General features: G+C 41.4%; 2 protein-coding genes across 5 annotated transcripts in view; both read right to left on the reverse strand.

The window, feature by feature from the left end:
• The window catches only part of yars1 (tyrosyl-tRNA synthetase 1), a 203,923-nt gene that overhangs the window by 89,822 nt on the left and 87,740 nt on the right, over nt 1-26,361 (reverse strand). The gene's annotated exons all lie outside the window — the stretch shown is intronic.
• On the reverse strand, nt 848-24,420 carry fam49al (family with sequence similarity 49 member A, like). Of its 4 annotated transcripts, none has more exons than XM_079571321.1 (12): nt 24,135-24,420; nt 12,863-12,952; nt 8,753-8,832; nt 7,113-7,234; nt 6,794-6,899; nt 4,938-5,074; nt 4,773-4,850; nt 4,428-4,544; nt 4,221-4,300; nt 3,978-4,104; nt 3,634-3,704; nt 849-2,387 (listed from the first exon to the last, which is right to left on the reverse strand). In XM_079571321.1, exons 3-12 carry the CDS (start codon nt 8,823-8,825, stop codon nt 2,324-2,326), a joined length of 975 nt encoding a protein of 324 aa, XP_079427447.1. In that variant the 5' UTR covers nt 8,826-8,832; nt 12,863-12,952; nt 24,135-24,420; the 3' UTR covers nt 849-2,323. The 4 variants fall into 4 exon arrangements, with proteins under 4 accessions (XP_079427450.1, XP_079427447.1, XP_079427449.1 ...); XM_079571322.1 differs by lacking the exon at nt 8,753-8,832 and adding an exon at nt 9,628-9,707 and having other exon boundaries at nt 852-2,387; nt 24,135-24,419; XM_079571324.1 differs by lacking the exons at nt 12,863-12,952; nt 24,135-24,420 and having other exon boundaries at nt 848-2,387.

Below are 26,361 nucleotides of genomic sequence, written 5' to 3' on the forward strand. Positions count from 1 at the left end.
TCACTATTCCATATTTAACCACCCCCGTCTCTCCTGTGTCCCCCTGCCCTACTTTACTACACAATATGTCAGGTCAGCTACAGCAGCCACATGTACTCTCTGAATACTGTCTATTTTACAATTGATGTCTGTGTAGGATATTTATATACAGGGGCTATGTGTTGATTCCTTGTACTTTTGCTATTGTGATGTAATCAATAATGAAGCAAGAAGTTCCTGCAATAAGTGGCCGGATATCTACTAATGTTTTGCTGCCATCTTTTGGTAAAAGCGAAGTATTGTTCGCTTTATCCATTATCCAACCCGAGCCTGTTATGTACATTTCAAAACGGCCTAAATATTCTCTTTTTTTGTGTGTGCAATATTCATCTCTTATGTTTCTTTGTTTGCTTGAACTTTCAGAAATAAATACTACATTTTTTTTTTTTAATGGGGTCAGCCAGGGCTGTTCCAAGGTTCCTTAGCAACCATGATTAATGATCCATGTGCATAGGTGGCTAATTTACTATTATATTTGACATTTGTTATACATTCCACATCTCCCAGTTCTATAACAGCTCATTCATGGGTTTGGGCTCATTCTGCTTTTGGGTTGGACAGCGGACTTGGGAACCAAAACAAAAGTATGCAAATATGAACAACTTGTCCGTGTAATTGTGAACAAATTCAATCTTAGAGTTATTGGTTAAGCTAATATTTGATTTGAGCACTACCTTTAACTATTCTTTTATTATGTAACTTAGGCAGCACTTGTTTACTCTGTCACCTCACACTGTCATAAGAGACGCACACCACACAGTAGATGAATGAAATAAATGATGTTTATTGTTGCACAAAATGTACAAAATAACAAGCCAAATGGATATCTCCTCCTCCTCCTCCCCCCAGACCCCTCCCTCCCTTTGGTTCATTCATCAATCATGGCGCTGAGTTTCTGAAACTACGGCGAGTCTGATGGCCCAAGCCAAACGCATGGTAAATTCTGAGAGACGACACGTACCCAAATTTCAGCATCACTGAACAATTAAAAATGATAAAAACACCTTATTTACACGTTTTCTGTCAGAGCTTTTAGAACATGCCATCTATAGATTCAAGACTGCTTGAGCACATACCCCTGTGTAGAAAATATAAGATCAAATAAATTAGGGCTATAGACATCCAGTGTTTAGTTTTTCTTTTCTTTTTTTCTTTCAACCCAGCAATTGTTTTTTTTCTGTTAGCAGATGTTTTTTTTGTTTATGTTTTTTTTTTTTTTGCTTTGACAATTCAAGCCAAAAATAAAGCCTCTCATGTGATGACTTCTGATTCCTCTATCCCTGCTTCTTATAACAGCATTTTTACCTATCAACTTTGGCACTGCGTGATCAAGTAAGTGTGCTATGGTTTCTCAAAACACATCCATTTGTGCGCTAAAGTGAAACTAGAATGAATAAAATATCTCTTGGTCCTTTTCTTTGTACATTAGTCGCTGTGTTATGAACATAGGAGATTCAAGCCACTTTAGCACCATGGAATGAGTCGATGTTCAAGTAAAGCCGGCCGGACTAGCTTTCTGATAGGATGCCGATAAGACGGTGACATATTTTGTATCCCATGGGTGGATGAGGGTGTGGGAAAGGTGGAGGCATGTATAAGCTTTAACAGGTTTTCTTTTTCTTTCATCTGCTCGTGCCCCCAATATCCAACTGCACAATGTGGCAAAGAAACCAAAGCGAGTGGAAGCAAATCTCCGGAGGGCATCCATCACATTGCTTCCCTAAATATGCCTGTTATTACATCAGTGCAGTCTCCACGACACTACATACTCACACAAGGGGCGCCAGATCAGACCCCTTTTAGATTAAGTGCGCGGGAACAAGGCAAAAAACAGGAGCTCGGGGTGCTGATTTTACAATCCAATTTGAGAGAAACGGATGGCAATGTTTTCAAAGTGTGTGCAAAAATATTTCGACTACCGCTGGAATAACGACCTCTTTCAAACTCACGGCTTCCACTTCCGACCTTAAATTTTGCGATATATCTTCCTCTTTAGTCCTATCTATTTTTGCGTGTTTATTTTCACTCGTTTCAATAAATATCTATACTTTATTTTCTGACACATTTCTTTTTTCTTACTTTACAAAATGAGAGACAGAATGATGGACAGCCAACAATATATATATATTTGTTTCTTCTTCTTCTTCTTACTACCATCAGTTTTCTATCCTGGGGACAATTTAGCTTCTTTGTAAACAAATTTTTCAGCCACTTGTAACGGCGTCGTCCTCCTCCTCTCCAAGTGCATCATTCCTCTCATCTTCGCGTCCTCCTTCGTCGTTCCTCATTGCAAAAGGGCCCTGATTTGTTTCGAGGTGCTGTCATCGTTTAGATGCCGTGTCGTATACCTACAACAAGAGACATGTTCATTTAAAGTGTAACAGAGGCTTATACACATACTTCTGGGTACGTCAGCATTGATAGTTTACATTTTCATAATTTGAAATGCTTGGAATGATTTATGGACTTTAAAAATGTAGATGGCGGTTCTATCTATTATGCAGTAAAATACAGGATGTCCAAAAATATGCATAACTTAACCCCCACCTGAGCCGAGCACATTTTGTCTAGTTCGGCATTACCCAGAGCTAAAAGCTTCTTGAAGAAAAAACTTCAAAATAGCAACAAAAACGAGGATGAAAACAAAAGCGTCATAAGACCGACAACAACATGCCGTAAAAGCAACAATAACACATTAAAAAAAGTGGCAAGAGTGTTGAACAAGCAACAAAAGAGCGACCAAAAAGTGTAACAATAACGTGACAAAATATCTACAAAAAAGTGACCAAAAAAAACCCTACAAAATGTAAAATGTTTGGAGAAGTTTTGCAGATCTTAGCTTTCAAATGAGTCTCTAGCCCATTCCTGTGCAAAGATATGATATGATTTTTAACTAAATAACCAGTATACTCATTCGAGCCACTAGGGGGCAACTTAAATAAATAAAATTCCACACGTGTCCAGCAGGGCCACTGAGGTAAGAGATCAGGACATAAGCAACACATTATAGCCACGTGGTAAATTAAGCTTACCTCCAGAGTGTGGAGTGAATGAGTAATGACAACAGTGTACTTTGAGAAACTTGTGACACAGGCTTATAAAGCACAAGTGTAAGCCGTTATTACTTTGGTCACATTATGCAATAATGTTTTATTTGAAAATAAAAATTAATGGAATACCGGTGGTTTTTCAAATTAAAACAAAGTGTGAAGGCTTGATTACTATTTTTGCAAAACACTATAGCTGAACAAATACGTGGGGATGACTGTGCCAGGCTAGTAACCTCTACTTCACAATGAAGCCTGCAACAGTTTGGTCTGGGTCATACAATTCTATGTTATAGCCAACCTGGCCCCCCATCACAGTCAGAAACGATAATGTGGCCCCCAGAGAAAAAAGTTGAGGACCCCTGATCTAGGCTGTGCGAAATACTAAGTAACAAGATAACTCGATACAAAATCTAAATTAAGTTAAATACTACTCAAGGTAGTTTATGGTGAGGAAACATAACATTAACTTTGTATAACTTTGCATACCAACCCCCCCTTTGAAATGTCTTTCTACAACCCTCTTTTTATTGTTATTCTTTCTCACCTCAGTGCATTGAGAAGACCCTCTACGCTGTTGGATGGTTGCTCTTTCAGTACTTTGATACAGCCCTTCATCTGCAAAAAAAGGACATAAATAAAGCAAATTCAACAATAGACTTGTCCAAACACACCTTAAGTTAACACACAATTGTACACTAGGCCCACAGTCACCAGAGGTAGGCGTTGACACCCTTTCCTGTACATAGTGCGAACAAATAAGGGAGTGGTGCAACTGGTCCACAAATCTACAAACAAGTGGATCACCATCCTTCTAATCTTTTGACGTGGGCTGATCATTTGTGAAATTCCACTGCCAGGGCTAAACGTACAGTCTGGAGGAAAACTTACATCGATTTTGGACGTCTTGGCAAAAGCTCCGACTGGGTGAACGTGGTCATAGAGGATGATGACGCCCACCATCACCCTCATACAGAACAGCATAGTGTCTGTGTTGGTGAACCGGCAGCGGTATTCCCTGAAGGACACATTATTATTAAAGAACACGTTTATGCTAATCACATGAATGCAAAGACGGTTAATTAAAATTTGCTCTTAAGGAGAGAGAGACACAATGAATAAGATGGTACTCACGGAGTTTCAAGCATGACGCGGCACACGCAGGCCATGGTGCTCAGGCAATCTGTGGTGTCCTCTATAGGCAAAGTTTTATTCTGAAATGTAAAAATAACAAAACAGAAATATTAATTACACAAAACGTCCACAAGGGGGAGACAAGAGACGTGAGAATAGACAGCTCAGGCAGTAAAACTGAACGGATTTTAGTGTAGGAAGACAAACCTCTGACACAAACTTGGTAGTCGCATTACTCAAAGTCTTGAGCATGGGCGTGGCTTCAGCATAGAACAATGACATCCGATTGGCCATCTCGTTATTGACTTCATTCTCTGCTTCAAGCTGAAATCAGATCAAAATATACCGCACATTGTATTGTGTCAATATCATTCACCTTATTTCAGTCCATTTTAAATAAAGAAAAACAGTGCTGCACAAAAACCGTACACAGGGAATAAACTATTAAATTCTCTATTAGCTTCTTGGTAAGACTGGAAATAATAAAGAGCGACCAAAACAAGGATATTTTGACTAAGCTCATTTGTTTCATTGTGAGTATGAAGGCCTCACCTGCTGGTTGTTCAGCCTGTTTCGGCTTATAGTCCTCCTGTAATAGCTGAAGTCATTCTGAATGGCTGGATTTGTCATCTGTGAATGGAAGAGATTAATTCATAATTCTTTTGTCGCGCTGCAAATCACCTTATTGACTCTGATCTTTGCATTGACTGCGCTTACTTTTAATTCATCAAAGCTGAGTGTGAAATGTAAGATCTCTGCAAACTGTTTAGCTAGAGCCTGCTCCCTCTCCAGATGCTGCATTGGAGCGTACGGCGGACTGGTCAGGGCTTCCAGCAAACTGCGTAAAGCGTTTTCTGTCAACACAAAGTAAAAGCAAATTTAATCTTAAAAGCAAATAACATTTTAAGTCTTTTGTGTGTGTGTGCTTCCACAGGTGCGCCAGAAAACCACGGGGCAACTGTAAAACAGGCTTTATTGGTTTTAATTGAATCCAGAAATCCTAGAAATTATATGTATTTCGACCTGTCTCCACCTCTCAACAAAACAGACTCGCTGAGCTGTGTGTTGTAGCAATGCTTAAGTCTCCTGAGGCTCTATTCCTTCCTCTACATTAAAATTGTATAAGGGCTTCTATAAATACAGCGCTCAGCTGTTTCATCTAAAGGGTAGAAACCCCGTAGTTTGCCCTCCTGTTTGCTGAACCGTTGCTACCACAACAGCACAGGGCTAGTTTGACCTGTTGTCCAGCAAAGAGAATCTGAAGCAAGACCAATGCCAAAATTAAAGCAGATGCGAGACACGGTACTCTGAGGTACCTGAGGTTAAGACCAAAATGTAGTAAAACCTCAAATTCTCTAAGGCAGCCATTCTCAAAGTTTGGGACATCGCAGCCCCCTAATTGATCAGAAAATCTCTCGTGGCCCCCCCAAATCATAATAATTTCACTGAAAAGAATCTGTTATAATTTTACAGCTTAAATGACATAAAAAGTAACATCTAGCAATGGCAGTAGGCTAAATACTGGTTTAAAATAGTGTGTTGTCCAGATAAATGTATTTTTCCTTTCAAAAATAACTTTTTTCATTGTACCGGTCTTGCAAACAAGCTTTCGGGGCCCCCCTGTTGTGCCTCTGAGGCCCTCCAGGGGGCCCCGGACCCCACTTTGGGAACTACTGCTCTAAGGTGTGCAAACTGTAATAGCTACTGCTGATAATCCAAATACTTGTACAACACAACTGAATTGCACACACATTTACAAAAATAAATACTGAGATATTTATTTGAGTATTTCAACACAGTACATTGCACTAAATGTATAACCTTAACTTAATCAATAGGCTTTTTCATTCAATTGTGTCCGTTCAACACACAACCTGGACTAAATCATATCTGATCTTCTATAAACCTGAGGAGCATCAGAAGAATCCGTAGTACTACAGTTTGAGAACTAGTGAACATGTTTATCATATACAGAATTAGAAGCTGCACTCAGGCATCAGTACAACCATCTTTTCCGTAACATCCCCTCTTTGTCTCACACTGTGCTGGACATTCATGTACCACTGTTTCCTTAGCAACGGTTGCCTGGCTGCCCGTTTAGGATGCTGAGAGAGTAGTGTGTGTGAGTGATGTGTCACAGAAGGCGGCTATGGTAGATACTGTATAGAATAAATAATAACAACATTCCGGCGCGAAGAGACGAGCTTGATCAGTTGTGACCGTACGAGACACGAAACGCTCTGTTTTTTCCAGTGTTACGCAAGAAAATGGAACAAAGTCTTCAGCGGCTGTGGATAGAACATTGTCTGCCAGTACTGACAGCCCACTCTGGTGCATTGTCTAACGCTTGAGCACGTGCAAAGGCAGTCTAGCTTATTGTTAGTTGTGTTTAGCCGTTTTAACATGTACAATTTTCAACGAGTGTGAACTATCAACAAGCACCGAATGGAAAAGGTACAATTGCATCTCCGTTTTAAATTCTCTGTAAGATTATAAACGCAATTATTGCCAACAGAGGGGGATGTTTGCAATAATAAGGGGTGCACTGAATGGTTCATGTGGATTGTACTCACCCAGTCGGAGCGAGAACTCATAGAAACGCTTAAGTTTGGCCACCAGGGGGCAGACTGCATTCCAAGCCCTTTCCTGGAGAGCTAGATCACCTGGATTCTGGATTGCCTAAGAACCAGGGGTGAAATAAAAAGGCATCACAAAATAAACGCGGTTATTAAGTTTGAATTAAAGCACTGTAAAACTCAATGGTATTATGATATTCTAAGATCATTATACAGTATATAGCAGTATAATGAGCATGTTTTCCATCTTCATTTTGACAGCTCAGTGATGTCCGCCTGTGCTCATTTTGTGTGTGTGCATGTGCGTCCTGCTCACTTCTCGTATCTCCTGGCCCGCTCCATTATAGGACTGCAGCTCGGCGAGTATCCCATGAGCCTCTTCGAGCACGGCGCTGACCTGGTTATACACGGCTGTCTCCGCCTCTGTGGGCTGTGCATCTGAAGATCAGAGTCGGGGGGGGAAAAAAAGGCCCGCAGAAAAGAGGAAGAGCCGGGGAAGAAGAGAAAATAGGAAGCGAAAGAGTGAGATGCGGGAAGGGAATCGGGGAGAGGGGGGGGGTTTAAGGAAGTAAATAAATCAGAAAAAGAAATCAGTCTAATCGAAAAGGACATGGATATAATAGCCAGATGACCGAAGGCTGTGAATGTATGTTTTATCTGGGTTAGTGCACTGAGGTAAACATCAGGAAGTGATAAAAGACTATTAGTGGCTTCGAGACATATTCAAGTCACACTTTGTCAGGGAGACACAGCAGAATGTACAATACAGCGACTTGCATATAGATTTGTCATAGGATAACTTCCTGATACAACAGGCTTGAGTCTGGCCCACAGATATTTTTGTAAATTAAAATGATTCTTTAGGAGGCCCACAAGGGGTCTCAAGCTAGTGTACTTATTTTTTACAGTCTATGTGTACTCCTTGCACAAGTCCCAACATGCATATCGCTGCATATTATGAAGCAAAACTAGAATAATCTTAGAGTGACTATAGGCAGTGCATTTTTTTTGCCCTTCTTTTTTATATGTACTTTACTTTCAACCCGGTGTTCATTTATAAACAACCTTATGACATGTTGAGTTAGCACAAACTTTGCTCTGTGCAGCAGAGGTGACTGTGTCTCTATGACGGGGAGAGCTCACAGATGGTATGGGGGTGTATGGGGTGAGGCACTGCTCTGCCTACCCCGGACTCATCACACTGGCTTTTGAAGTCACTGATATGAAACAAAGGGGAATATTAAGCAGTTTGAATGCACAAGCTGTGAGCCCTCCCACTGTTTAGAAGGTGTTCGAATAGGGATAAGAGAGGGCAAGAAGTATACACTGGAAACTATACTAGAGCATGTTAAGAGAATGTCTAGGAAAAGTTATTATTATTTTTTTAGTAGCTCATCTCAAAGTGGTTCTTTAGTAGTTCGTCTAGTAAGACGTTATCTTTATACAGTATATATTTGCTTGTCAGAAAAATGTGTCTAATCACTTTGTTACACTTGACAAATAGAAATGTAAGAGCAAAGACAGTTCATCAAGAAATCAGTAAAAAGTATAGGTTAGTTTACATTCACACTAGGACAAACACAATAGATCACATTCTCTGGAATAAGACGATGACAATGAGCACGGATGCAGTTATATCATCCCTGATCATAACCCTGAAAAGGACTGGTATTTGTCGTTGGCTCTTTTATTGAGGAGATGGAGATGCAAATCATAGCACTATTGTTGCCATTTCAATCCTCATGCTATTAGTTGTTTGTTTTTCTAGTAGTATGATATCAAAGAAGTCAAAGCCTTTCAAATGCCAGCCCTTTGGGTAAGAAGAAGGAGCTGTGGGGACAATAAGACGAAATAGACCGCCATCAGCAATGGAAATAAGGGAAAATAAAAAAAAAACCGCAAAAAGGCAACAGAGAGATAAGGAGAACTCAAAAAATAAAAAGCGGATGGTCTCACGTTCAAAGTCAAGGAAAACTATTGGGCCATGCTCAAGTTCGGTGCAAGTCAGCACTTTCAGGAGGTTTCCCATGAGCCCCCTGGAACAAAAAGAGTACACAAGTACATAATGTAGGTGATGAGGGATGGCGCTGGGCAGTGCACGACTGTGTGAGCCGTACATGCACGTGTGGTGTGTGCGACAGAGGACCGGATGTGGAGGCTGGATGGTTTGGACGGGTGGAGTGGGTGAGGCATGGCCGCATACAAACAGCCACTGTTGTCCACTCCACTCCTATCTACAGAGACACCTTTTATATACTGACCAATGAGAAAATCTATCTAGTGACAGAAAGTTGGAATGTTTCATTATCAAAGTTGTACATACAGCCATTTAATTTGCTATTAATGAATAGAATGAATATATATTAGATTTTGGACCTCGATTAGGGACCTGATAGGGAAGGAAAATGCATGGAGCACGCTGGCTGAGGATAGGTTTCTAACCTTCAATGTGTGAAAAGCTTGATACTAGATGAGTCAGCTTGGTGTCCTAAAGCAAAAATTACTTAACTGCTTCCAATCCGTGGAGGCTGATATCCTTCATAATAAATATTATGTAGCGAAAATAATGGTGTTCACTTAAGCAACTGAAAATCTACCATTTCACATTCTAAACAGTGATTGACCCCAGTCCATTAGTAAGTTTTACAGGGCGGTACTAAGACTACAGTGGCTGCAATGATGCCACCCCCCCACCCATAATTGCCACTCCATCCCACCATCACCCACATATGCACCTCTCTTAGCCTCACACTGAACACAGCCCACACATGAACACTTCACATGGCAGGCACACTCTTGCTGCAACGTGCATGCGACCCATGCCCACTTACTTTCAAAGTCCAGGAAAAAATGTGGACAGTTCTCTAAATCCTTGCCAAGGACCTTAATGAGGTTCCCCATGGCTGGCGACCTGGACAGGGAGGAGAACAACAAGATGCATACAGTAGGAAGCACCTGGCAAGTGGCGTAAAGTAGACACATGACTGAGGCACAGCAGGTTTGCTTTTCTTTACCCGTCTGCACTTGTCTAATTAGCTATACTTCTGTTATACCCTTCTGTCAGCGCAATATGCAAGATGATGTTCCCCTCATATCTTTACTGCTGTATTTGATTAGGGATAAATGACTCCCTGCAGTGCGGGAGTCACTCAAATGGAGCCTTGTAATGCGTTTACATTGCTGTCATAATTCAATAACAGTATAGACTACTCTCTCCTACTGCTTTAACAGATACAATAGGCTTTGATTTTCTGTACTGCTCAAAATTCTGTGACTAGACATTTATGTAAGCAACCACAATGGCAGAATACAAACTTTAGTGGTTATTGTATTTAGACATGGCACACCAAAGAAATACCCCTAAAAGTTGTTGTCTAGTTTCATTTCCTCTACTGTTCTGTGTTATAGGTTGAGCACACACTAACCTAACAATTTGCGAGGCTAGAGTGATTCACAGTTGGGTTTAGCATGTTCACAAGATACTCTCAGCCTGCAAAGAAAGCTGGGCCTTATTACAGTTACTCAGCAAGAATAGGTGTTGCAATGCAGCACACAGAAAAACAGGAGGAAGCATGGGTTAGATTTACACTGCAGAGCTGGGGTGACATGTTGTTAATGTAGTCATTGTGAAATGAGCTCCAAAGTGCATATGACAGGTTTTAATGCTTTTGAAAATATGGCTTATTTAGAAGGATATAACATCAGCTGCATCATTATAATTTCATTTCAGTGAAGCAGCAATTTGAATGAAGAAATGCTGTCACTCATTTCCCATTGACTTAACTTGGTCGGTATGGCAACAGTTTAAAATTGTTTGCCTTCATCTATGTCACTTCCTGTCGGTGTCCAGTAAGGAAGTGAAAATATAAACGGCCAAACTAAAGAAAGCTTGGTAGAATCTTTGGCAAAATCTTAAATATAATTGTGAATTAAAGCATATCCTACAGAAATAATAGGCTTTAAGATGCTGATTTATCTCTTTGAATGCTTCATGCCCATCTGTTGCCAGCAGAGGGCATCAGACACCTAATCCAAGTGTTTAAAAAAGTGAAAGATAACATACTGACATAGAACACTTTCCTTAAATTACTTTATCTAGGTTATGAAATGTGGAATGGAAATGCAAAGTTCAAAAATAGGCCTGTTCAGACTATCTGCCATTGCCCCTGTGATCATGTACTTCTCTACCCTAATACAACATTATTAAGTCTTTTTTGCAACGCATTCTTTCACCTCATTCTGAAATAGGCTACAAGTACATGCCATATTTTACAATCTGCCACCTCCTGACTGTCCGACCACCTGCTCATCTGCTTCTATGAATACACAAACACCGTGATACACGACTTTAAACTGCGAAGGTGACCGCAAAGAAGACGTCGGCCTTATCTGCACAAAGAACAATGCGATGGCCGCTTTTTTGACACTTGCAGGTGACGCACACATGCGCGTACACAGCCTGGGGCAGCATGTGGCGCGATGCGATGCGCGAGCGAGGCTATAGCCAGACGGTTGCCTGGATACTGTTGGCCTGGTGATGCTGGGAGAAGATGTGGAGCAAGCATTCGCCTCACATCCATGGTCAGTTGCGCACAATTACGAACGATGGCATGGCGTCTGCGTAAAGCTGTCTTCGATCATTTGTTGCGAGATTAGCCATTAGCAAGAGGCGTGCCACATGGGTTTACCATCGCCTGACGCTTACCTTGAGTAGTTTTTGCTCCAAGAGGTTCGTGTCACTGCCTCCTCGTGTCTGCTTTTTGAACCTGCCGCTGTTATTTTAATCCTAGTCCTTTGGGAGCTGACTGTGGTCCCAGAGAGACACCGGTGGCTGCGCAGTGCCAACAGACCTGGCTAAATAAACTAAAACTGTTGCTCCCTCTGTCACTGCACGCATATGACCACTTCGCACTTCTCGTTTTTGCCTTTGCTATTTTAAGACTTGGTGGTTTCACTGCACAGGCCTAATCAGAATGGTGGCGTATTTACAAGAATGCAGGCCTGCTTATAGTCTCTATACTCTTAAAACTTCAGAAGCATCATGCTGCTGAGCATTTAAATTGGCTTCCATGGTACGTTTTCGTTGTTTGGACGAGAACAGTAAAAAGCTCTTTCCCCCCCCTGCTTTTGTTTCTGACGTCAGAAAAGTTCCTCAAAAATAGCCCCTGGCTTTCCTCTCCGCCCCACTTCTCCTTTTCCCCGCCAGCAGCACTATCCGCATCATCTGGTCCTGCCCTGCCAAACTCCTTTCTATGCAATGTATTCACTCTATACAGTCTTTTAGCTGCAAATAGGTTCATTTGCATACTATTCTAGAGGGATATAGGCCTACCGCATGTGTTTCCTCCTCATGGCTCTGGATTTTCACTATTTAGGCATATTACATGAAATAAATACACGCTTCGCTCCTGTTCAGTCTAAGATTTATTTTCTGTAGCTTAAATATTCTGCCACAAATTTACTTAGGGCAAACAATGACAAAGTAATTTCAATATTTGGGGTTTTATGTACAATTTTCCTTTTTACAAACTTTCTATAGACATTAGAACTCTTATTGATCTTTTTTTCTTTCTTTTTTTTAATACAATAAAAAAAAACCCACATGATTTAGCCAAAGATGTTGCTTTCTTAAACTGGGCAGTATGATGTTATCCTGCCTGTCTGTTGCAGTTGGCTGGTGTAAAGTGGAGCAAAGTGCTGGCCTTATGCAATAGGGACATCGCCTTCATCTGTAGTCTGACTGGACACGGCCTCTTCTAGAAACGGTAAGGTTCCCACGTGGATTCTCAAAAGCAAAACCTGGTTCACAACAGAAGCCGGCAGTGCACGGGCCGCAGCTTCTCTCTCAGGCTGAGTGAAAGATCCCTCCTGTTAGGGCTCTGGCACTAGATCAGGCGGGATTGGGCCACCATTGATAGACTCTGCCAGCTCTATCTGACTCTAGCTTTACCAATAATTCCATGCTAAATAATTATTTATAGTCACAGTGATGTACTTTCCATCTTAACCTGCTAGTTTGCTGAGTATCGGGAGGATTTGTCTCATGTTGTCCTTGCGTGTTCTTACCTTCACTAGTGTTGATCCCACAGGAGCACTTCACTGCATTAACCAGGGTCTATCGCTCCACACACGGGTTACAGCATCAGCACCCACAACCTGACAACACACACAGAAAGACTATTTTAACGTGTGCCATGTGTGTGTGTGACAATGCAAGAGAATTACAATGGACTTCTCTTTTTTTTTATATAGGAGGTGGGTGAAGGGTCTTTGACAGTGTTTGAGAAGATAAAAAAGATGAGAAAGAGGAACAGCATGATGCAAATATCCGTGCTGAATGTGCAGACCAGTGCTTGCTCACATACAAACTTTTGCTTTTGTTGCCACTCCTTTTCAAACGCACAAATCTGCAGATGGGTTTCACAGAGATGAATAAAATGAGGACCATTACGCTACTATTTCATATTCTATCTTTGGAAATATTTTTTTTTTAAATGAAGTTGCTCTTCCACTTTCATGCCAGTTGTTGCATTTAGGAACTCGCCCTTGTTCCTCCATTATGTGTGTCGGCAAACGTCTTTGTCTCTCTTTGCTCAATGGTGTAAGCATTAACACGGGCTCTGCTGCACTTGCATCATCGACTCCCATCATGAGAAAGTGCAGACAGGAGAGGAGAGAGCAGGCTGCTTTGAAGAATAGTTGCCAGGGAAACTCAGCCTCTTATTCTCATGGCAACACAGCCTGGGTACCGTACACTGTGTTATCAATCAGGTGGGATGGATGGATGGATGCTTTGACCACGCACTTTTAATCTCTTTAGTGTGGGACAAAAAGCAATAATTCGCTCACTATTGCAGGGGCAGTAAACTAAACGGTCCACTCTTTCGTTTACATAATGTTTAGTTAGTGGACTCTTTTGGATCTATTGATGGCCTGGGCTCCTCTGTCGGTCATAGGGTCAAGTGTCGGAGGTGAAAACGTGAACCGTATCTCAAAGAGAAAGTTACCCCATTGACAGAAAAAATGCCCCTTATAGGAATGCGTTTTATCTCTGGTAGCTTTGGCAACATCTGTCACAATGAATGCTTCCATTAGTTCAATCTAAAAGCACATTTCTCATTTTATGTACCCTTCAGAGCCCTGACTACACCCCATGATGGATCACTATGTTCACTTCTCCTAATTAGCTGAGTGCTCCATTTGCCACACAACACCTGTTTGCTTTCTCACCGCTCAGCTCCATGCAAACTTCTCTCCAGATGCTCTGCCTGCGCTGCTTAGACGTGAACTTGATCCGAACTTGACAGTCTCAGATGTATTTGTGGCACATCATCATATTAAAACAACGGCGTATTGGAAGCAGGTCCAAAAGCAGCTGTATGGTTTATGCTGTAACCGATACCGGAATGCTTTCCCTGCTTATTGCATTAAACTGTTATATACTTCAAGCGTGTTTTGGTTACAGTACTAATATGCTCATTGGGGGATGCGCTGCAAAGTCTAGGCTATGGAAACGCCATAGTAGACAACATACATTTGTGGTCAGTGGAATTCTACTTGCAGTTTGTTTGTTTATTTACTTGTATTGTATATAATGTTGAGTTGTTAGCATGAAAAGAAAGATCCAAGTCCAGTAAAGATCTTTAATTGATTATGTACATTTGCAGGACTATTCCCACTTGGTCAGACATTGGTTTGCAACTGTGAAATATGAAAATATATATGCTTCGCTATTTGTATGACTTCAAGTTGTGTTTGTTTTTTCCCCCTTTTGATTGTATGACCATAAACGATTGATTATGATACTAAGCATAAACTCATGCATGTGGCGTTTGCATGAGTATAGGCTGTGACGTTATAGATTTCGAGTGCCGTTGTCTTGTTTTGTTCTTCTGTAAAATAAAGTTTGCACTACTATTCTGCTCAAATGAATAAATAAATGAAAAATGAAATGGACTATGAAGTGCCACTGAGTGTGAGGATGCCCTGCTCAAGCTAAAGGCTGGATACTCATTCTGTATCATTACCTTTTTGGTAGATAGGGGCAATGCATTTTAATATTGTCTTCGCTGATCAAACAGATGAGCTTGCCTAAGCAAACACTACAAGCGGCACGGTAGCACAGCAGTTAGCGCTTGTGCTTCACAGCCAGAAGGTCCAAGGCCTTTCTGTGTGGAGTTTGCAGGTTCTCCCCATGTCTGCGTAGGTTTCATCCGGGTTTCTCCTACAACTAAAAACAAGTATAATAGGTGAATCCTCCAACCAGATGAAATTGACCATCAGCCTGGCTCCACATCTGGAGATGGGTCCCTGGGTGCAACACTGCCATTGCCCATTTTAATAATAATAATAATATACTCTCATGAAAGACAATTAATCCATGATAACTACATTATTTTAACATTATTAACAGCAAATTGAGCTTGTAGGAGAAACATTTTTGTTTTAAAGACCACCCTGAGTGTCCCTAAAATGCATTGGTAATCCAGCACATAAACCAAGCGTCACCGTCCATCACTGTCATTGTAATCAAATTGTAGACTACTCTCCAGTCTCCAGAGAGCAAACAGACGTCTAGTCAGCAGCAGGGATCGGCTTTGAGCACACCAGGGCTTTTGGACATCGGTCAACATGTACAACAACATAAACAACAGCTTCAGAATCAGAATAGTTTTATTGCCAATGTTTGAGAACAGGTTCACAAACTAGGATTTTTTCTCGGGGTTTTAGCCTTTTCTTTGTTTACAATGCAAACAATTCTGATTCATACTAGAACATTTAGATTTGTTTTAACCATCACAAGTGTGTGATACAGTCGAAATCTTTGTGTTTTTATTGTGACTTGTTTTTCTTCTGTTCCACAACCGCAGAATTTGATACATGACGTGAAACAGTAATAGCATCAATAAATGATAAGAAAGTATATTTTATTTTTTAATAACGATTTATCGGTTTTATGTTTTTATCTCTGTTGTGTTCTACGGTCACCTCTGCAAATCATTGAATGCATTCGCCCTTTCCGATGAGGCCCCACTGGGTTTGGAACAGTCGTGACCTCTATCAATATAATTACTAGTATATTAAACAGGGATAATGCTCATCAATCAACATTTGTAATAGCACCAGTTAGCTTATTTTCAGCTGTAGTCCCTTGATAAGGATACAAATTCTACTTTATAAGATGTAAACAGCTGGTAGTTTAATTGACAACTGAAAAATGCATTGTCTCTTTAGCCCTCAAGCTATCATTTTGTTCACTGCCCTGTTCTGCCATCCTTTTTGTGAGTCTTTTACATCCTCCACTTTGTCCACTCCATTGTTACACACTTATTCATCTGAAACAGAGATGACCTCGGAGAACCGTGGTGCGTCTATAAAGGCACCACTTCTAGCAGTAAATGGGAAGTGGCAGCGCCGCAGCTAGCTGAAGGCAAACTCGAGATTGACCACTGATGGACTGCTGCAGGCAATTTCTCTTGCACTACATGGACTTTTGTACTTATGAATTGTGCCTTGGCAGAGGTGCGGTAGCAAGGACAATGGAGAACATAGAAAAGGGGAGCGTGGGCACAAGCAGACAGTGAAAGAAGAAAAGAATGGTGATAGTAAATGGATGGAGGAGGCGAATACAGCAGTATTGCCCCTCCCCCCTTTGGTTTACGCACTGTTGTCAATGGTGCCTCGATTTCAAATGAGCATTGTAATTCCAAGCTGCAGGACTCGCAGTTGAGCAAAAATAGAGATTTCACTGTGGATCAGATGAGTTGTCCAGTATAAGCAAAATCTAGGGCATTACCTGTGGGATTTCATAGCTTATTTGCTGATATAGCACTGTATTGTTTGCATGCATATTAGGCAATTAATGTCCCTGTAGTGTAGCGCAGCGCTGCAGATCAAGGTTTTTTTTCTTCCATATTGAAATTAATATATTCCTTTTTTAACATTAATTAGTCTCAGTGCATTATAAACCTAGTAAATAGATACATCTAGTTGTGTATTTTTTCGTTCGTTATTGTCAGATAATTGTCAGATTATTAGCAAGTAATTGTTATGTTCAGTATGCTAACTGAAATTGAATATAGCTCAGGCATTGGACTGGGGGATCAGGGGTACTGTTATGGTGATTTCCTGCCCGAATCAGAATTCTAGTCGTACCCATTAATTTTCATAATAGAGAAAAACTAACAGCTTAATGCCTGACAACGGAGGGTAACTAACTATAATAGTGTATGTGCCAACTACTGGCCATAATGCAAATATTTTAAATAGAGAAAATACCAAGTAGTTCAAAATACGGCAACATTGTATAACTCTTTTAGGTCATGAAGTTTCAGATAAATCTTGTAATTGAATTGTGTGTTTTGTGGTCAGTAGTAACCACATAGCTTAGCTGGTTAGCCTCCTTCATGCCTCCTTCAAACGCTTGATATTGCTATTATCATTAAATACCAGTGGTAAAAATGTATTAAATTGAATTAATTAAATTGACTTCTGGAGGACTGTTGACCTCCATTCTCAGTGTCAAGTGCTGAAGGGCCCAAGTCTGTAATGATCCATATGCATTTCCAACATTTGATCGTTTGTCGGGTCTAGAATTTTGTGCTGTTCCCCGAAACTTTCTCTTTGCCCTTTTAAACCAAGCGTTTTTCTGAATGAACAAATGTGTTTTCTGCCAGATTTGTCCTCATTTGACCCTGGACATGTCGCCATGCTCTCAGCGATGTTAAAGATCATTATGGGAAATTACAAAACCATTGAAATGTGAGTGGAGATTTTTCTATAAAGTTAAGCACACACAAAAGCAGTTATAAGCACCCGGGGTATTGATATCGTACTTCTCCTTCTACACTGCAGTATACTTCTATCGTCACATCTTACACCGATTCCTATGCCCTTGTGCCTTCTGTGCGTTTCTCTGTGTCCTTATGTGCCCAACAAGACGGTATCTTATTGCACTACAATACATGTATACAGTTTATTCAGTCAGGAAAGTATTTGAAAAAGTCTGGGTCGTCATCATTACAAGTATACCCTGGTGCAAATCAGCAAAAGTGGTTCACCCTCCAGTCTGTAATGATGTTGTCCTCACTATGTTATGCCTGGGTGCTCGTTTCTATGGAAGTGCAGGTGAGATGGCGACTGTTTATATAGCAGTGAAAGTGTCTTTTTTTTATGCTAACATCGAGTGTCCAAACGGGAAGTCTTATGACAACTGCCTTCCTCTTTACGTCTTTGTGGGTAATCACGGTAAATGCTCCTCTTGATGCAACCCTGTCTGTCTGGGATTGTGCCAGTGCGTACTGACTTGTGACCCCATTCCTAGTCACAAGATGATATAACACTTGCGCGATAGCATCCGGATGGAAGAAAACTACCACTACCAAAAAAAATGTCATCTCGGAAATAGAGTTTTCGGTGACTGTATGCCCCTCTGGTTGCAGCCGCTGACCCACATAAATGAGTAACTGTCACAACCCCTGACCCCTGTTCGACCCTGAATCTATTGAGGGCTGTAGAGCTGTGTAGATAGACCTGAAAAGAGTGTGTGTGTCCTTGACACCGGCCACGCTCCCATCACTGCAGTGTGTATCACATGGAGTGCCGCCTTACACTATTTCCCAATGGGAGTGGGAACAGCACTGAGACAAATACAGGAAATTGGTTGCAATATAAGCTATAGGTTTCAGCTGACATGATACAGACACTGGCGTGGCCTATTGAAATAGTTCTGCTGATCTTGGGCATATATTTGCAGCTGCAGCTATATTCATGGCATAGTGTCTTCTATTGCGTGATGTATAACCGAGTATATTATATGAGGTGCAGTTCAGCCTATAGTTAAAATAACATCACCAAATGGATAATTGAACTTGTCACTGATTACACTTTAAATGAGGCTCTGCTCCAGTTTCCCTCCTCTCATGGCACTCCAATTGGACTAAATTAGCTTAGCTGTCTCTGAATGGGGATTATTGATCATGAGGAGGGGCAGCCATTGGGACTGTCCATTGACATCAGTGACTGGCATCGATCACACTGACAGACAGACATTGTTGGTGATATTATACAAACTCCCTGAATGAAAATCTGAGCTAATCGGATGAAAAGATGGAAATTCACCCCTGTCCCTGGGTTAGTGAGGCATTCTTTACTTAGAAAAGGGCTTTCCACACAGCACAGACAAAGATTCAAAGATGATGGAGTCCGACACTAAAGACAAACGTGTTGTGATTAGAGATTCCCCTGAACTTGGCTTCACCGTCACACCAAACAGTTTCCAAACCCTAAACCCGTAGCTACACTATACTCTATTTTATAAGCTTGTTCGCGATTTGAACTCAGCCTTGATTTTAAAATGCAATTACAATGGTTATCTGATTCTTTGATATGAATTGTGTCCTACAAATCCACTAGGAAAACTCTTCAGACTGTCAAACCAGCCTAAATTTATAGGATTGTCAATTACACAAGAGCTTGGCAAATGTGTTCAGAGCAAATTTTATTTATAAACCTGCCGACTGTAAGCTTATAAAACACACTTTGTGATCAATAACAGACCATTAACATTGATTCAGTTTTGTGTGGATGGCATCTGTCAGAGGGTGATGTGCACTGAGCACTCACGCACAGTTTGTCCTTGAGATAAATGCGCTAAAAGCTGGAAGAAATTGGTCATAGTCTGTTCCACTGGGTCACACTCTGAATGTTTTGACTGCTATTTGGCGGTTATATGTTTGATAAGCCTTCCAAATAAACGAATGTGAAAATAACAATTACGGTTGCAGCGTGGTGTGGTATAGTGTGCCCCTGTTTCACCTCTGCAGCACACTTTGCCTGTGTGTATTTAATGGGATCATCTCTGCTTTGGGGGGATGTAAATCCCAAACGCCTGACCCTGACGATGGATTATAAACTGGAAGATTACAAGGTTGAAAAGGATCACATGTCAAATCCCAAATTATTTCTGTCCCAGCTTCTGTAGTAGTCCGCAGATGGGAGGGACTGGAATCAAACGGAGCAGACAGAATGCTCACACGATTTCTAAAGGACTTTTTTTGTTCAACAGATACAAAGAGAACTCAGATATTGATGCTCTTTTACAAAGGTTTGCAGAGTAAGTGGAGGGAGTTACTGTTTCACCTTTTGTGCTTGTGACTTTTCTCAAATCCTAATAATGGTTCAAAAGAAATTATGGCACTGGGTATGCAGTATCAGAAGCTACAATATTTCAGAAGCTACAATATATTTAAATGGCTGTTCATGTGAATGTGTGGCTATCATTTGAGTTTAGGGTTATTTTAAATATGTCAAGCCCTATCAAGCCCTAACATTAAAAGATAACAACCTTAACATTAGAAGTCAACTGCTCAGTATTTGTGCATCAGAATCAATATGCTCTTTTGACGTTTACAGTCATGGGGACGTGTAACCACACAGCAACCTCACTCTCTCTCGGTACAGCTGCATTTTTTTTGCCTTTTTCTTCAAACTGCATTTGTTATTTCTGTGTTCCACATTGTTTTACTGGATACTTTTGAATGTCTTTGCTGTGTTTTTGTGGGGCTCGGTGGATTTTTGAATGCAAAGAGTATATACGAGTAAATAGTCCTGAAGAAAGCAGCTTTTTAAAAGTAAGCAGGTAGGTGGATATCAGCTAAACCCATTTGAGATCTACAAATTTCTTCTTCTGAGACACTGAAGAGGCACTAGAGCCTCCACACCTGCAGCACAGTGGAGGCGTCACAAGAGGAGCTACAGGAAATGAAAAAGGGACAAACGAGGAGGTATCCGGGCGAGACTCACAGCTAAGCTACACATGCCTTCTATTGTTCTGGCTAATGGACGTTCACTGGAAAATAAAACAAATTAACTGCTAAGCTCTTCCCAGAAGATGGTGAAAGACTGTTCTTTGATGCCGAGGGAGCTGCACAGGAGGAAGAGGAAGGAGGAGGTGGAGGAGCTGACCAGTGCAGGACACCACGCTCTGAAACAGGGACAAACCCAGGAGGCACTGCACCGTTTCAGAGGATCAGAGGAGCACGGAAGCAGCCAAGCAGGTTTCCCCGACCTCCAAAAACAAGCTGGTCAGGTTAGCCCACAGTGCAGCACGGCTCAGTCACAGCAGCTCAGGACTAACACCTGAACACAATTTCGTTGTATGCTTGTACAGTACAATGACAAATAAAGCAGTCCTCCAAGATTGTTTTTAAAATGTTTCTCTTTTCCTCCATTTTGCAGTACTGCAATATTGTAATTCAAAATCAGTTTTAACTCAATATTTAGTATAGTATAAAAATGGCTCGCTGGTTGGGATTTCTTAATTTCATTTTTCAGTATTTCACTTTTAGCACCAGCTGTATATAGATGTGCTGTGTCTGCATCACATCATTTGCCGTTTTTTAAAGCAGAAGGCCTTTGTTGACGAGGACTACAGTTTGACAAATAGTCCTGAGCGAAAAGTGAGAATTTACATAGCAGCACAATAACCTGCCCTCTCCCCCGCCTCCTACTCGCACACAGCCAAATCCCTCAGCATGCAATAACCAATCACCAAATCACTGCACACACCACTGGAGAAGGAACAGGAGCACCATGGGAAATGATGCCAGAGTCAAGGTAATGGCTTGACAAATAGGTTGCCCTTATAGTGAGTGAGAGGAAAATGGCATGGAACTGGTGACATATGTGCAATGTATACGATTCTGTGTAGTCTATGGCTATCACTTATCATAAAACGGTTTGAGTTTGGTATCTGCGCTTCACAATGATCAGAAATTGTATAACAATTTAAGAATCTACGGAACAAATAGTGGTTTTGTAAGAGATGGCCAACTATACAACTAGTAGAGCGCCACAATTAATCGCAATCAAATCGACAGAGCAGTTGAAGTCGTCACAGTGAGTGAATCTCAAAAGCCATAATGACTTTGATAAACAACACAAAAGGGTTGTTTAGTAATTCATATTTCATTCTTCTTAGAACAAAACAAAACAAAATCACCTAACCTTAGCCTCACCAATTGAAATAAATGGGTAAAACTGATGACACATATTACATTCATTTATTTTTTGACCCAATATTTACCTTTATACTTTAACATTTCTGCTTTGAAGTGATGTCTTAGCATTGTTCCATGAAATAGGGCCACTCTTTCTTTTTTTTTTAGTTCTATCCAAATGGTTTGAGCTGTTAATTATGATCTGAAAGTATGTCTGAACTCTTAGCAAAATATATACTTTATAGAAAGGCTGGGTGGCATTGGGTCACTTCACTATCTTTCATACCACTTTGACTTTATGCTTAAAATACCAATATGGACACAACTAGACATATAACACACAGCAAATACAAGTCATCTGGCCAAGTGAGAGATATCGGCACATCCTCAACACAGGCCATATGAGTATTATTTCAGTGACAGGTAAAAAACGAGGAAGGAAGAAATCGTAACTCGAGAGCGCTTCGCATGTATTAGCATCTCATGATCGGATAAGAAGCACGCACAGGGAATGGGGAAAGCAAGGTGATAACGAATGGGGGGGGGTGAAAGAAAGCGTTGTGGTTGCAAGACAAAGAGTGACAGGCAAGCGGAGAGAGCAGTGGAGGGAAATGCAGACGGGCATGTTTCTATGGGAAGATTTGGGATGAGGGAATCTTGCATCATCGCAGCAGGCCAATCAAACGGCTCGGGTAAAATGTTCAAAGGGAGTGTCCTAGCAACAGCACGAGTAAATACCGTAGCAGCCACCGTTTGGTTGGAGAGCGGAGGGGGAAAAAAGAAGGGCCACAGGCGCCCACCGAACACTAACATCACGAGAGCATGTGTGTTTTAGCCAAGCGTGTTGTGATCAAATACTGATGAGAACATCGACACATGTGATTTGTGCCTTGCTTGTGAACAGCTGTCTCAACACAACCTCATTTTCATAATGCACAGTACTCTAAAGCAAAGTATAAGCTATGTAAATGTATGAACTCAAACACAACCACTGTTTGAAGAATAGAGTATATACTGTATTTATGCCCAATTAATTAAATACATGATGATGAGTGGAGCGATAGTTAAAATGGCTTTCACCTTTTGTGTAAACAGTATACATTACTGGTTTATTAGAGAGGAATGTTTTTTTTTTTTCTAGAAAGTAGACATTACTGAGTATATTTTCCACTGTAAAAGTCGATATAACCGAACCATCATAAATATATTGTATGCCAAATCAGTTGACAATTTCTTCATCTAATGGAGGCTGCCATTTTCGTTTCAAGGTGGGGACATCATATGCCAGTTCTCAAAATGTTCATGCCACTTCAAAGCTGCAGTTTTGACAGTTTCTTTTTTGTATTTGCGTTGCAGGCCACATGTCCTTAGTGCCTAATGCTGTTGTATGCTGTCTAAGGACGTCTTGCTTGTCACCAATCATGCCCTAATCTACTCCTGTAGATTATACAAAGCAGATTATCAAAGGGATCGACAATATCAACCTCCTTCATCCCACTTCCTCTTTTCCACCTTGCAGCTCGTCTCCTCTGTGCACACAAAGACCTGCAGAGTCACATGGTCATATACGATGCCCTCACCCTCTCCACTCTCTTCCTCCATCATCTCCCATCCTCCGGAACACACTACACCTCTCTGACATTTGTAGAATTTGGAACGCTTGAAATTCCCATTCAGGCATTTCTCTTCCATTCAGGTTTTTCCTCCCCAATAATTCCCTCCCCTCACCATGTTTTTTTTTTTTCTTCCATTCCGCATGCACCCACCCCTTTTGTATCAGATGGGGGCTATTGTTTTTAGCATATACAGTAGCTCTGCTTGCATTTCACCACAATGACGTCCATATTGTTGGGATTGCCAATTAATCGGTATGTCTACTCCACAAAGACGCAATTAGCCCTAATGGTATGTGTGGTGCATGGGCTGCCTCTGTAATACTTCAAATATCTATGTCTTGTGACCATAAGATGCATTCACACAGGAAATGGTCACACATCAGTGATGCTTTAGATGGTTTATGGGCTCCAATCTTATAGTACATTATAGTTAGGCTGAAAGTGCAACGTCAAACTGGGATCTGTGCTATTGCCAAAGAGCAAACCCCGGCTGACCGTTCCCAAGGGGCAAAACAGACAACATTCCCTGCACACTTACCCGCGAATCCTGACCCATGCTGCTCCCATTTCCGCTACAGTACCACCCTGCTTGCATCCCATCCATCCACCCCCATGGGCCAGTTACCCAAAATACAGTGACACAGTGACGCCGATGTGGCTCTGCATCTTTGAAAACACAACACAAAAAAGAAAAAGAGAAGAAGAGCACATGATTTGGCTTACCGGCGATCATGCAGGAGGGAAGATGATGATGCCTGACTCCTTCCTTCTCTTGAGCCGGAGCACAGATGGATGCTGGGAACAAAAGGCAGCGGACAAAGGGCAGAAAGATGCGGAGCGGCCCCGCGCGCACACACAGACACTCACACACACAGGCAGGATTGTAAACGCCAAATGAACAATGGAGACGTAGAAAGAGGAAGTGGAGGTTGCTTGTTGTTTAAGTGCTTCTTGGTGGCTGTAGATCCGCTCTGCTTGTAAGCCAGAAGGCGCTGTTCACGTCCACAGTGAGCGCACACAGCCCTCCCCCTGCCCGTTCCCCCTCCCTCCTCTCTCTCTCTCTCTCTCTCTCTCTCTCTCTCTCTCTCTCTCTCTCTCTCTCTCTCTCTCTAACTCTCTCTCCTCACTGTGAGAAATAGAACACTATGTGCCCCCCTACTCCTCCCACCTCTGAATCACAAAGACCCCCAGCGCACCCCACATGTCCTCAAAACACCGCCCTCCCCCCGTAGAACCAACATCTACCCACTGTCCTGCTGACAGTGTGGGCAAGGGGTGGGCTTGGGGCTTGGGGGGGGGGGCTTCTTCTGTGTGTGCCGTCAGGGAATTGTGTTTGACATTGTGGTAGCAGAGGCCTGACTGCTCACTGTCCACGCGTGTGTGCAGTGAGTCGTGTGAGGAAGGATGTGCGTTGAGGTATTTTTTGCACAGCGTGTGGGTGAGAGCGAGCATCATGTGCAGTTCCAGCGCTGCACAGGCGAAAGAAAGTCACTCTTGATGTGGTACTTCCCTGCATCGGGTTTTACGACGGCACAGAAAAGACTCTGAGAAAGTGGATGTTTATTCACTAAGAAAAACTGCATAGAAGCAATTATTGGTTTACGATAAAGCGTGAACAGCGTGTATTTTAACACCGTTTTACTTCAGGCATTTAAAAAAGAATACATTTTCTTTTTAAAGGTGCAAATGACAAATGGCTAGTTTCGGTCAGTTATCTATATCCTTAATTTAACATTAGATACATGTAACAACAAGTAAATTGCTCCATTGTGAGATCAATAAAGGCTATCTTGTCTTATCTTATCTTATCTTATCTTGGACCAGGGGTTAGTGCTTCCAAACCAGAGAAAACTGGATAGAACCTATAGGTAGTAAGGCTGGGAAAATAAATTATTTTGCACTATATCACAATACGTCTGACTTTATACTACACTTTGATGCACTTTATGTTAGCTTTGGAGCTGATTAGTTTAAACACACAAACTTTTGAAATGTCTCTCTCAGTGTCAGACTTCTATTAATTTCGAACATCTGGAAAATCAATTTGTCCTTTCTCATTGTATTCATTCAGGGTAAGTTATTGCAGTTAGTGACAAATCATACACTTAATACTGAGTGCATTAGAGTATATTGTGTCGTATTACACATCATATCAGGCCCTCTGTGTCGGGATACATAAGGTTGGTATGTAGGGCATTAGACAGAGCTACTTTAACCAACACCCTATGGTCGTCCTATCTATTCCTTTGAAACAATTATACATCAACAGTTTGTCAATTACACGCGTCACCAAAACTCTATGGATTCTCAGGCAATTGTGTTAGCACGAACATCTCGGTGACATTCGAGCCTAAATGTCAGTGTTTGATGTAGCATTTTCTTTCTTCTTTTCTCTCTTTCTTCCAGGGTCAGTGCTGTGAATCATCCGCCTCTCAGCGTGCGGCGACCACCTCTATTCCAGCCCATTGGCCCGCCGCACCGTTAGATCCGTGGCTATTTTCAAATAAACAAAACGCAGACTCCAGCTGGGACACTGATCCGGGTGATGCTCCGTAAAGCGCTTTCCCTGCCGCCGAGAAATGAATTAATAACTCGTAACCAAGGATACCATGGAAGGAGGATGGTGAGTAAGTCATTTGCATAGGCGTCTGTGTAAAGTTTACCTTCGCGAAAAAAACAGTGGGCACATATCTGTATTGAGGCATTTTTGCTTTTTTGCTTGCAGCTAAGCACATTTAAATGAGTAACTGTGCAAAATTGGCACACAAAAGTAAATAAATAAATATAAGATTAAATATTAACAGATATACAGTAGAGCCTTGGAAGATAATGTGGGCCACCTTGGATTATTTATACAGCCACTATTATGATTTCAGGTCACTTGTTGTGTCACTTGGCATCACATGAAAAAGCAGGATATAGTGCGTGGCCTTAAATTTGAGTTTGAACT

Source organism: Gobius niger (genome assembly GCF_951799975.1).
Source record: "Gobius niger genome assembly, chromosome: 14".
NCBI lineage: Eukaryota > Metazoa > Chordata > Actinopteri > Gobiiformes > Gobiidae > Gobius > Gobius niger.